Raw genomic sequence first — 13,780 nt, forward strand, 5'->3', positions numbered from 1 at the left:
AATCCTCTGGTCTTCTGCTACCTGACCCTCGCAGTTTTACGGAGCATCGAAGAAGAGCACAGGGACCATCAATGTGTGGAAGGACTGAGAAGACTGGACATTAAGTCTACATATTCACTTCAGGACTTGGTTGCTGGAACACTTGTAGCCAAGGCTTCCCTGCCTCTCTGTGGCCTCCTGCAGCGGGGCTGGCTGGTCATACAGGGATTCTCCCTCCTGGTGTTGAGTCCTGATTCTATCTAGGCTGATAGTGTGCTTATTTTTGTGAAATTGTCTCTCTCAGACTCTTCAAGACTCTGAGATTTCCAAAAACTAGAAAACAATATTATGTGTTCACTTAACAAATACTCTTTTTTTTAAAAAAAATAAAACTGTTATTATATATTTAAACAAAACAAACATTGATTTTATCTTTTAGTATCTACTTGGAGTATTATAGTATGATGAAATAAATTCCCTTAATTATTGGAGGCTCCTCAAAGAGAAAGTGCTCAGTTCTTTCTGGGGGAAGAAGAAGATAGTAAACAATCTGAAGGGTGATCTTAGCTGTGGCAAAGAGAAGGAAGTGTTGAAGTGTCTGAGGAGCTTGTGAGTGGAGTCAGGTTGTTGTGAAAATGCAGGTCAGATATAAGTTGTTCTGGACTGACTCATGGCAGAGGAGGGCCAGTAGGTTTGGACGTAAGACAATTCTGAGCAAAAATAAGCAGGACTAGAAGACATGGCAGCAAAACAAGAGCATCAACAATAGGAGGAGCGTAACTGCGGCTGACTTATTATAAAGGTTTACAATGTCCATACATCCATACTTCAATACATCTACCATTTTTTTGTCAAATATCCACCCTAACAACCTTGCTTACCCTCCCTTGATTCACTAAGGTTTTGAGAAAGCTAGGGTTGATCTTTTGATTGATAACCTTAAAGCCTAAGCATTCAGAATGGAGAGAAGGGAGCATCATGGATGGACTATAATTTCCCACATCCTTGTGGTAGGAAATAAGTCAAATGTCTTTTGAACATAAGGCTCATATGTGCCAATGAAGGCAGTGTGCGGGACAGCTATGTGCAGAAACTCTCTTGGTCCTTCCAGGGCTCGGGTCAATAATGCACAGGGCAAAGCTATTCCTGGTTTTTAAAAGAGTATGGGCAGAGGGCTCGTTCTGTCCTTTACAAAGATGCTTGAACATCAGAGCAAGATAGTTTTCTTGGACTGAGAGTCTGCAGTTGTGAAAAGGACTTAAAAAGAGAGGACAAAGGAGAGACAGTGAGTGCAGTATGCTAATTTCCTGCTGGGAGCCAAAGGAGCTTCAAGAGTCCCTGCCTGGAAAAAGAGAAAAGGTAATAGCAGATGCTGTCCCCTCCAGGGACCAGCCACATGAGAAAGTCCAGACAAAGGAGGCTGAGGAGAAAGAACAGAGGAGACAGGATCTTACTGGGCAATCACACACCCTTCATCTCCTACCCTGACTTGGATTGCAGCTACTTCTCAGCAGTTGGCTTTTATTGGTTTCTTTAACTAGCTCAGGCTGAAGATGGTACGCGTTGAAAGAGGAGTTGTCGTGAGCTGTGCTAGGATAATGAGTTTGACAGGAATATGACAAACTCTGCCTTGTCTAGAGGTGGTGCTCTCGGACCCTACACTTTCTGAGATCAGGAAGAGGGAGGAAGGTGATTTAGGACAGCACAGCTGCAACCATTCTGTGAAGACCCTGTGGGCATGCTCAGTTGAGCAGTGGTTGCTAAGTTCACTGAGAGTCTGAAAGCTGCTTTAATTGCCAATAAAATGATGTTGAAGAGCAAGAGACACAAAATATGCTCAGTCCTGTCTTCTGCTCTCAATTACAAGGAGGGACGGTGCTGGTTCTGGGGCAGATTAGGGAAACTGGGTGTGTGATTACAGGTTAATATTAAGTTTATAGTCCTTATTTTGTATTAACTTTATGAAAAATATCTCTCTGACTTTCATGTATTTTTCCATATGGATAAACATACATTTTTCCCTTTTTGGTGAAATTACACTTAGATTTATATTGTAGTTCTGATTCTTTTTTAGGGGGAAAGCTTATTAGAATCCATGTTTTAAAATTAGTTAATAGAACTTGTAAATTCATAAACAAATTAACTAAATGAGACAAAAATTACAATGGGTAATTCACATGAGATAATAATCCATGAAAACTCTCTACCATTTTTGGTGAAAAGATATAAAACAATATTACTAAATTGTCACACTTACCCAAAAGTCTTAAGGGTAATCGGAACTCTACTTATGATGTGGGCAATGAGAGGAGAGAAATTAAATTTTTGAAGGGGAAAATGAAATAAAAATGATGGTAATTCTCTGTAGTGTATGCAATAAATTATGGAAGCCTGGGGCTGGAGTTAACCTTCTTCCTAGATCTCCAGATGGTCTAGGCCTAAATAACCCTGTAGGTCTTTCTTTTGGTCTCCATCTATGTCTTAGTCTCACTGCCTCTGTCTGTCTGTCTGTCTGTCTGCCTCCCTTCTTGTGTCTCTGTCTCTCTCCCTTGCTCTCTGACTTCCACCTTCTCGTCCATCTTGAGTACTTCTCACTGTAATGTATTCAATGAGTCAAACTGAAAAGGAACCCCTTTCAGGCCCTCTCAGCATGGTGTGGTTGAGATGGGGGAGAGTTCACACAGCCAGATGAAGTTTTAAAGGTCAGGCATCGTGGATGGCATAAAAAAGATGTCTGGAAAATATTTTGAAGCAAAATTACAGGAATGTATGGAAAATAACTTTTCTTGCATACCAATTCAACAGTAAAGCAAAGTTTAGAAACGAATCACCCATTGCCAGGTTCAATGGGTAGCAGGCCACCTCTGCTTCAGCAGGGGAGGAAACTGACAGCCAAGGTGACAATTTCATGTTTGTAGCTGTGATGTTATAAAACGGGGACCAGCTTGCAGCTCCTAAAATAGCCAATGACCTTCTGCAGCTCTGATTCCAACCACTCAGCGGGTTTTTTTTTTTCTTCTTCTTCTTCTCCACCAAAGTGGCTTATTTTAGCTCCCACTAGACATTTCAGGGAATGGGGGCTCTCCAAAGGCTACACAGTCTCTGTCGTGGGTCCCGCAGCCCACACGTGCTTTCATTAAGATCTCAGGTTCTGGGAGTGTGGGGAGTTGAGCATGTCTTTACAGACTGCTGCTATTAGTATGATTACCAAGAGCACCCTAGTCTAACTGCACCAAGTAGAGGAGATGTGGGTGCTCTCTATGGCTCTGGAGGGCTGGCATCTGAACTTCCCAACCCTCTCCTCTTCCCTCCCAAGAGAATGGATGGTTTGTCCTCAGCAAGCTAGACCCCCCCCCCAATTTGGTTTCTTTTTTTTGAAAGAGTTTTTTTTGGGGGGGAAATATTTTTATTAAAATACTCTATTTTATTTCAATCAAAGAGATTAATGGATTTTTAATTTGCAATTTGCCTTAAGGATCTAAAGAAGGGCTGAACAGTCTGCGTAGTTTATGCATGTGACTGGTGTGGATGTGAATTGCTTAGGGGATCTGCTTTGAATTAATGCTACGCTATCTCCATGGACTCTCTGAAGGTAAGTTTAAGCCCCCGTGTGAGGTTTCATTGTATCAAGGTTCCCCAGACTCCATGCTTTGTGAGGGCAGCTAGGATACATTATTAAACCAGCTGGCTGGAAGGTGAAGCAGGGAATGAAATGCACCTTTTGCCTTTTGCCAGTGAATCACGCTTTCTACCTTTCTCTTGTTCAATAGAACAAGGGCAGTGGTTTTTCATCAACGATGATGTCAGAAGACACCGGGTCGGTTAAGACCTTTCCGATACTTTGAATTTCTATCCGGAACACAAGACCTTTAAGCAAGAATAGAATTAAAACACTAGTAACACTGAAGCTTAAATGTTCGGACTATTAGTGATCCAATTGCCTTTGACGAAACAGAAGTTTTAGCATTTCTGGTTTGTATTCTTTTCAGTGGGAGGTTGCAACAATAACCTATGTGTTGTTTGTTGGCTCAGTCCATTGTTGGGCCATCATTACTCTCCCCAGTGAGTCATAGTAGCTTCGAGTTTGCTTTTCACGTGAGTTCTATTGTTAACTCATATCAGAGTAGTAGAATTGATTTTTTTTACTTTATGTAGACCAGCACCAAAAGATGCTCAGAGTTTTTAGAAAATAGTATCTTAACAAAATATGAGGTTATACTTTTATAGTTTTTATAATTGATATAGATATAGAGTGCTGAGAGTATGACAAAATACAATATATGTAATAATGAAGCAAAGAATAGATCAGATTAATGTAAGTAATGATAATATGTGAAAAAGACTGGCTGTACAGATGACTAGAAATTGATAATATTTTCTTAATATTCAGAAAGACCTTGCCATATACAACAGCTTTTTGACAGAAGGTGGGAAGGGGAGAAATTGAGAAGAATCAAAAGAGCATGTGCAAGCTTCCATATTTTAGCTGAGCTGATCCAAAATGCAAAAAAAAAAAAAAAAGGAGCAAAAACATATTAACTGCCTAAGAGGATGCTTTCTCATTGCTGGCTAGTTGAAAGCTGTTTTGGATCATGCATCCTTTGTTTTATTTCAACAGTGCATGTCTAATTTTTGGGAAATTAGGGTTTTCTTTCTTGAAACAGTTGACAAAATTGAGAAAGAATCTATTATGAAAACATTCCATTTCAAAATTAACTTTCAAAGTAAAAGACCTCCTCTACAGAACAATGGGGAAAGAAGAGCGTGTTTAAGTGTCTACAGCTACCCAGTTTTCAGGCAGCTGTGTTCGAAGATGGGGAAGTCAAGAGCAACCCCTTCCCAACTTCTAATTTATGTTTTTGAGAAAGTCAATTAATCTCTCCCAGTCATGGTTCTGTCGACAGGAGAGTTTAGCCACAGTGACACTCTCCCTGGCTCTGGGAGACAGAGTGACTGGAATCTGAGAGACGGACTGGCACATTTTGTTCCATTTGACTCATGCAAGACACATCCTACTGAGCTAAAGGGAGAGAAGGGACCCCAGCTTTAAAGGCAAATGGAATTCTGGCATGAAAGACACAGACACTGGACTGCAAACTTCACCAGAATCCTTGCTGACTCCCCTTTAAGAACCGCACCTCCCCATCCTGCCCAGAGGATGGTTAGAGGACCACAGATGATGAAATCTAATTATAAAAATTGCTCAGGGCCATCATTAGGATTGATGTTTATTATCCGAATTTTGTTGACACATGGATTGATCGTTAATTTAGACAGAAGCAACCCTTCCTTCTCAGTGCATATTTGGAAGTTTAGTCAATATATTTCTGACCTTTAGAACAAAAAAAGCAATTTAGAGGTAACCTTTGGAGCCCACTTTTATATGTTAAGCGCTTATCTTAAATCTTAAAAAAGTATCTTGATTGTTTTATTAATTGGTTTAATTAGGTGTTCTAAATGCTTCTTAAGTACTCTGGGATAAAACTGGCCAAAGTGTTCTAGAACAACCTGCTTACAAAGGAGCTAACAGTTCCTTATCTACAGAACAGGTCTCTCTAGGCTTCATACCCAGGGCTCAAGTTTAATGGTTAATTTGTTCACCTTATTATTGGGGTGAAGAAAAGGAAGCTTACATCCCAAATTAAAGAAACAAAATAAAACTTTCCAATTCAACAAATTTCTCTGCACCTTGACCATCACAAAAATAAAGGCTCTTCTAGTTGGTGGATAGCCCTGTGCTAGGCTAGTGGTCCCAAAGTTACCTCCATCAACCAATAGGCGTTTCTTGCTTCCATGGCCATGGTGGTATTTTTAACTCTAACTACCTCTTTCAAAAATGGGTACTTGAAAACAGAGCAGAGTCTGCAGCATCCCAAGCAGCGGTAGAGCCACCATCAAGGTTTGCAATCTGATGAAAGCATGGCTTGCTGCAGCATAATACTCAAAAATGCAATTCTGCGCGGTGTTGTCAGCAAAAGTCATTTCAAAGGTTACCTTGTGGGTCCCAGCATCCCTTTCTATAAGCCAAGTTAGACCATCCTGAAATCGTTCCCTTTCCTTTCTGCAGAACATTTCATATCTATGATGACTTTTGAAATTGAGTGTATAAAATGGAATTGCCTTTCCAATAGCTTCTCAATGCTTTTTTTTTTCTTGCTGGTGGATTTAAGAATCTTATGAAGTTTTGAATCCCAAGTCAAAAAATTAATCCTAAAATAGTATTTCTAGGGGAATTTCACTGAAGATCAACTTTTCACAATTTTAACTCAAAATTGAAAAGGTGCATTAGAAGATTTCCTTACACTAGTAAATGTTAGCACATTAGGAAAGCTGTATTGAGTGGTGTGAACATTTATGTACTGTAAATAGATGTACATGTTCATAAATGCTTGAACTGACCATGTATGTTTGTGTTGATTGTAGTAGAGACAAAACTTTCATTTGCTTAGAGCCTCCCTACTCTCAAAATGCTTTGCGTAGTTTCCGAATTATGGGAAATCGGTGCCCTAAGTGTGACAGCAGGTGACCTTGGCATCATCACTAGGTGATATTTGTAGTCTTTGAGCGAGGGTTTATTAAAGGATATTTAGAAAGGTGGATTTGATTGACCAGTAAAAGCAGCTATAGAATCTGTTGTCCTAAGTACCATTTAAAATAATTCATGATCATGGACCAGTTGGAATAAGTTCTAATCATGTTCAGCCCCAAAGTTTGTGGCAGTCAGGGAATTCTTTTATTTATTTAGTTTTGAATAGAAGATTGAATGCCTGAGCTAGGCAGACATTGGGAGGTGTCTGTGAGTGCTGAAAGAACACGATGATGTTTGTGTATCACAGGGGCCAAGTATGTCTTTTTCCAGTGACCGACCCAGGCGGCACTCCTCAGGAGTTAAGAACAGACGTTCACTCCGTGACCAGATTTGTTTTTCCCTCAGTGCTACAGATTGCACAGTGGCTCACAAGTCCTTCCTTACTATTCTCCTATGCTCTCCCCATTGTAGTGCCTGAAACAAAGGTTGCCTGTGTGTACTGCCAAAACTCTCCGGAAGGTGAGAAACTGTGGTCCTTTGAGGTCATTTTGTCCAGTTGTCTTTCCTTTTCAGAATGGGAGACTGAGCCTCACAAAGCCGAACATTTGGAACAAGCGCACATGGAATAGTAGGTGGACCTGTGATTTCAAATCTCAGTGTATTTTTCTTTAAATGCCTGCAGACTCTGTGGCTGGAGTGAGTGGGAGAGGGGGTTAAAGGACATTTACAAGACAAACTTCAAGGCAAGAAAGGATAAACAAGGCAGGCTGGATTTTCCTTTCCGCAGAACATTTGAATGCTTTCCTTGTAGATTTAGTGTCCTGTTGGTGTTAAGGACCCACTAGACTGTTGCTCTCAATTGAACGTGACTTGTGCTTGTGCAGGTGCTACCAGAGGACATAGATATCCCACAAGCTGCAACTTGTGTTCTCTGCATCGCATTCCCACAGGAAGTTAAATAATGGCCATTACAAAACACATACTTAGAAAAGTCCACATGGTTAAAAGGAGCTGCGTTGAGTCCATTGCATCTACTCAGAGTTCTTAAAGTCATCATTTGAAATGTATAGAGAAGTTTGCAAATTGAAGCACCCTGAGCAGTATCCTTTGGTTGTCTCTGTAGCTTCAACAGTCTGAAGCCATACATTACAGAGACTAGATGGCTTTAGGCTCATCTCATGTCGTCTCCTCTATTCAGACTCGGTTATGTAACAGACATATCCAAAATGAGGCTTATTTCTATGTTTGTTACTTAAAACTCCAGATTCCACGAATAGAACACAAAGGGACTACGAGAAGAAATCCATTTTAACGCTATGTGGGAACAATGAGACCAGTGAGTCCACGTTTCCCTGTCTCTGTCTGGAGGGAAACTCAGCAAAATCCCAGACCCAGGGGATAGGTGTGGAAGGCACCCTCTGCCTCAGCATTGCAGCTAGTCTAAGTACATATGTGCATATATATTCACACGCATTTTATGTATATATATACATATTCATTCTTCTTTCTTTTGCCTTTTAAAAATCTTTGGCTCCTTAAAATTGTCTTGTCTGGAACCTTCTAGATACCTTGTCAATCATCTTTCATCTTAAATGAGCTTTTTTCAGAGTATAATCCCTGTAGCATCCCCCGAGCATTGGAGAACTGTGGTGGTAAGCAAAAACCAGTGGTTCCGTTTTGATTTTTTTTTTTCTGCTCACTTGCTGAGAATCCTTTCCCTAGCTTCCCTTCTCTATCACCAGCCACACAAAATTTTATTCCCGGAGACATAAGACATCCATCACACCAGTTTGAAGTAAATTCCCAGCCAGGCCCTGTCAATACTGAGGCCTAAATATTAATTTGTGGTTGACTTCCAGCCTCTTCTTATTTCATGGTTTCTTCTTCTCCTGGGAGTTTGAAAAGCCCAGAGAAAGATTTTTGAAATATTCTTTGTTGTTTCTGTTCTCTTAACTGTATTTTGCTTTTCAGCCTCAAAATTCTGAGACTAAAAAGTTTCCTGATAAGAAAATAAGAAGAGGTCTGAGTATCTGATATTTACCATCTCCCAGACCTTCATGTCCTAAATCATTTAGGACTTAAGTTCCATGACAGCTTAAACAAATAATTTACTTGGTTTAGCATACTGGGATTGAACAAAGGGTCTTATGCCTGCTAGGCTGGTGTCTTGCTGCTAATGGCCAGTCTATTCTATTCCAAATTGTAGTTATTTCTTTTGACATCTATCATTTAGATGGTGAGAATAGACTCCAAGTTTTGCTTATTTCCAGTGACTGCAATATTGCAAAAAGAAATTCCTCAAAGCATTCCCAGAAGTCTATGGTAGCAAAAATCAGTTGTTTAAGTTAGAATTAAGCTTTACTGGTTAACGAACTCTGAGCCTCAGAAAGCAAGAATTTCTGACCCTTAACCTAAACTAGAGGCTTTCTCACAGGTGACCTGAAGCAGGGGTGAGACTCCTGCTGACTGAAACGTGTGGAAAGATTTCACATTTTCTTCTCCACAGAAGCCATTATCATCAGGATCCTTATCACAGGAAGTGTGAGTTCCTCTGGCACCGCTGGTGAAGGGTGTGTTTGATTTGGGCTCATTCCTGACTTTAATAACATGTATAATTGACTTGATGATTTATATGCAGTTGTTTGAAATGTTAAGCTGTAGTTCATAAATGAGTATTTATCCAAAATTTCAAAGCTGTGGGGCCTTATTGAACACGGGCTCATCTAAAGCCTGGTTTGAAAGAAAGATCTAGCCGGGCGGTGGTGGCGCACGCCTTTAATCCCAGCACTTGGGAGGCAGAGGCAGGCGGATCTCTGTGAGTTTGAGACCAGCCTGGTCTACAAGAGCTAGTTCCAGGATAGGCTCCAAAACCACAGAGAAACCTGTCTCGAAAAATCAAAAGAAAAAAAAAAAAAAGAAAGATCTATTCATAAGGACTGATTTCAGCATAATGGTGGGACCACATGTTCCTCACCCTCTCAGAAACCAGAGGGAGCAGTCAGAACCAGCTGCCATGAGTGATGCTCAGGAATGTCTTAGTGACCCAGAGTCTTGGATTCACTATTTAAACTGTGGCTAAGCTCAGATTTTCTCTTTTGTCTGCACAGGACTTTTTCAGTGACAACATGCCACCCACCAAGTGGTTCATATGTCTAATGATCAAGTCAAGTCAAAAGGTCAGCAGAAAACCCTGTGAACTTTATGTAATGACACCTAGAAAGATGCCAGCAGGCATCAAGTGCCAAGCAGTACCAATGAACTTCTGAGTGGTTAGTCGCTTAACAGGAGAAAATATACTATAAGGTCTAAAAGAATAACTTTTGAGTACTTAGACCTGGGCTCAAATTTGTCCTCTGGTTTTACTAAGAATCTGATATCTAGCCTCAATGTTTTCTCCTATAAAATGGGTATACAGTCATTCATCAGTCAAGCCAAGACTTCTTAAAAAATTAAAAGTAGAGTATCATTTAATACAATGGGTACTTAACAAAAGGAGATTGTACTGCCTATAATAGCTAGGGATATTATGGAATAATCACAATATTGATTTTACCATGATAATGATAATTCTTAGAAATGGAAATTAATAGCTTCAAAGTTATAAATATCTACTCATTTCTCCCCCTGACATAAGATAAATGACTATTATTAGTCCAGGTTTGGAGCTAAGACTCATAGACATAAAATAAAAGATCGCAGCTTGAGTGAACCAGAGTACATCACCGTTCTCTGCTGCCTTCTTGCACAGTGATGCTCTTATGGACTCAGTGTTGTAGTGACATGGATGGCAAGTTTTAGATAGCTCATTAAGACAAGGCATCCGCCACCGTGCTGTGGCCTTGCAACCCCACACACCTAGAGCCATACACATAGAATGGGTTTGTGTCCACTAGGTGGCATTGCTGTTTTAACAAAATCTGAGCAGAGCCAATATTTAGGTTTAAGAGTCTGTTACAATTGAGAGTCCTCATAGGACACTTCTAATTTCCCCCTTAAAGTCTGATGGGAATTTAGAGCACATGTAGAGATCCGTACAGACTAGTGATGTCTTGAAATAATCATGAAAAGTTCTCTTTGGGTGTCAGGGTCTCTGCGGGAAGCCCTGATGAGATGTGATGTGCAGCTATCTGGTTCTCTTCTATCAGATCATAGGAAAATAGGCTGAGGGCCAGAAAGGGAAGTGCTTGCCCACAGGAACCCAGAGCCAATGGTTTTGCCTGCAGCATTCTTACCATACTTTCTATTGATGATAAGTCATAAATAAACCGTGAAAGTGTCCCTTTTGCATATGAGGCCAAAGATTGCTAAGTATTTCCCAGTTTTAATTTCATTAGGATTTAAATGTATGTTCCATCCCAGTCCTACACTTGAGAACTTGCATATTAAGTGGTATCATACTTTGTTCTGACACACCCCTTTGGAAAGAGTGGGGGCCTCTGCAGACAAAGGCCCTTTGGGTTGCGAATGCAGTAAGCAGCAGGTAAATAGGTGAGTACAAGTCCCTGAACTCAGACTTCCTGAAGTGGATGCTGGGTTCTTTCACGGAGTTACCATGGGCCCCTTCTGAAGCTGGGAGTTGCCCCTAGGCTTCTATAAGTCCCTATTTCTGCAGTAAAATAGTATTATTTTTGTTTTTGCTTTTTAGACTTTGATGAAATAGAAATGTTTACAAAGTATCTCTGATACAATAAGGACACGGGTAAAGATAACAATGTAGTGGACCAATCAGAGTCCAGCTATTATTGCCTCTTGGTTGGGATATCAACAACTTAATTTTCTGTCACATGATGAGCCACTGGAAAACAGAAATAATATCTCAGGTTCATCATTGTGTGGCATTGTTTCATTCCTCAAACACACGTCATATGCAGCCTAGAACACAGTCATAGATTTCATTGTATGGTCACAGCAAATCCAAATGAAAATAATACTTATTTGATGGCAACTAAGCATAGGGCTTACAAAGGTAACTATAGCGGAGACTTAGTGGGCCCTTGTCTAGTGGTGTCCTTCTTATGATATTCCTGTGACCTAAAACCTTGCTTTGTCCTGTTCAAAGATTAAAGACCTGGGATCAAGGAGCTCGCTGTACTCTACATTATAATCCACAGAGCCAGGATTTGAACTCAGGTTGCGCGCCTCTTAGCCTGGTGGCAGTCACTCCTGCTTTTGCTCTAACTTTTCTATGGTGAGGTGGGCATGTAGCTCTGCTATCTGGGAGAGAATTGTATTATGAGAGTTTGCTACTGTTCTTCTGGCAGTTCCTTAATGAGATTTCAACATTCCTTAGACTGTGGAGTTTTTAACAGGATGAACAAAATTACGGTAGACCGGAAGGGGGCTTGCCTGAGATGGGGACATTTCTGAGATCATGCCCTAAGAGGTCAAAAGTCATCATAGGTGAAAGCTGTCTAGGAGTACTCTGTATTGCATAGCCTTCAAGACCATAGTCATTATTGCTATGATTCAGAATCCCATGTAGAATTCATGTGTGTGCATGCATGTCCACATTTGTATGTACAGGCATGTGGGATAACCTTGGCTGTTCCTTCTCAGGAGTTGTCCACTTTGTTATTTTGAGACAGGCTCTCTTTCTGGCCAAGATCTCAAATAATCTAGGCTGGCCAACAAGCCCAGGAGTCTGCCTTGCCTAGCTCCTCAGTGCTGAGATATTAAGTGGGGTACCAAGTTTTTAAAAACATGGAATCTGGGGTGTAAACTCAAATTCTTGTGTGTGAATGCTCTCCCTTCAAATACCCATGTCAAATTCCTGAATTAGACTTGAAAAAACCCTTAGCTTTTTTCTGGACTTCCTGCCTCACCATATAAAGTGGGAAGCTGGGGTTCTTTGTGCTTAGGGTGCACCTACAGCAATCTTTGAGAACCATTTATTGTATTACTGCATACTCTGTCCCCTTCTCTTGAATAACATTGCTTTGGAAAGCTAGGAAATATCCTTGTTCCCACCAACAATATTTTTCTCTCTATAAGAATCCAAATTCATCAGAGAGCATCAATTCTCTCCTTATAGATTGCATCTTTCTTATTTCTTCCTTCTTCCTTCACTCAACTCTTATGGGGCAAGGGGATTGGGACAGTTGTTAGAGTATAAATCAATTTCATTTTCTCAGTAGAAACCAGGTATGCATCAGTTCATTTAAGGCTGTGAAGATGCCTTTCTTAAGCAGGACTAAGGCAGCTTTAAGGGGGAACCTTCCAGAAGTAAAACTCAGAGAAGACTCAGACTTACCGATCTCAGTCATTGTTATCCCAGGAGCTAACTGCCCATTGTTGAAAGAGCTATAGGTAAACAAGTTGGGTACGGATGTGAGGTCATAGATAGGTTCTTGCTTTATCTGTTTGATTCCAGTCATGTCCAGTCCTGATTGATCGGGAGATGGCTGACCAGAATCTATGTTGTAATATCCTTCGGATTTCGGCAAGTCAATGACGTGCCCGTTGGCGTAGGTGCCGCCGGGCTCGGTGTTCAGGTTGCTGAGACCGTTACTGATGCTGCTGCTGTACACCCTGGCAAGGGCCTCTGCCTCCCCGCTCTGCTGTTGCCGCTGCTCCTGCAGCCGTTGCTGGTGCTTCTGCACCTCAGCATACAGGCTGTCACGCTGCTTCTTGGACATTCTCCCGAACTTTACAGCTAGGATAGAGAGAAGAGCAAAAGACAGCAGTGTCGTTATCATTACTTTAGCCATTTCACTCTAAGGGACCTGGGTGGTTGTCCCTTCAGTGTCATATAGGCAAGTCCCCACGGCTGCAAATCGGGGTTTCACTCTTGCTTTTTGCATTTAGGGAAACATTGTATTTGGAGGGTGTGTTGGTTTGCATCGCCTTGTTGTCCAGTGTGTTGCCCAGCTTTCTGCCACTGTAACTGATAACTGAGATGATCAGGTTAAAAGTAGAGAAGGTTTCTTTGTGGCTCACAGTATTAATGGCTTTTGTGCCAGTGGCACAGCAGGACACTATGCTAGAGAATGTGTGGTAGAGCAATTCAACCCAAGCAAGCCAAAGAGAGGTAAAGGAAGGGGCTGAGGTCCCAGTGTTTCCTTCAGAGGGACACTCCCTAATGACCTAAGGCTTCTCTCAAGGCCCCACCCTCTAAAGGTTCTACAGCCTCTCAGCAATGTCAACCTGGGTTCCATACTCTGATGGAGGAAGGTCACTGGTTAATTATAATAAAGAAACTGCTTGGCCTCATAGGTTAAAACATAGGTGGGAGGAGTAAACAGAACAGAATGCTGGGAGGAAGAGGAAGTGAGC

General features: G+C 41.1%; 1 protein-coding gene across 2 annotated transcripts in view; it reads right to left on the reverse strand.

The window, feature by feature from the left end:
• Positions 1-13,780, reverse strand: part of Rorb (RAR related orphan receptor B) — a 178,426-nt gene that overhangs the window by 30,491 nt on the left and 134,155 nt on the right. For both annotated transcript variants that reach the window (XM_026781283.1, XM_013348079.2), the window contains exon 4: positions 12,759-13,160. In XM_026781283.1, coding sequence (XP_026637084.1) covers positions 12,759-13,160 — 402 coding nt within the window. The remainder of the gene's footprint in view (positions 1-12,758; positions 13,161-13,780) is intronic.

Source organism: Microtus ochrogaster, chromosome 8, assembly GCF_000317375.1.
Source record: "Microtus ochrogaster isolate Prairie Vole_2 chromosome 8, MicOch1.0, whole genome shotgun sequence".
Classification (NCBI taxonomy): Eukaryota; Metazoa; Chordata; class Mammalia; order Rodentia; family Cricetidae; genus Microtus; species Microtus ochrogaster.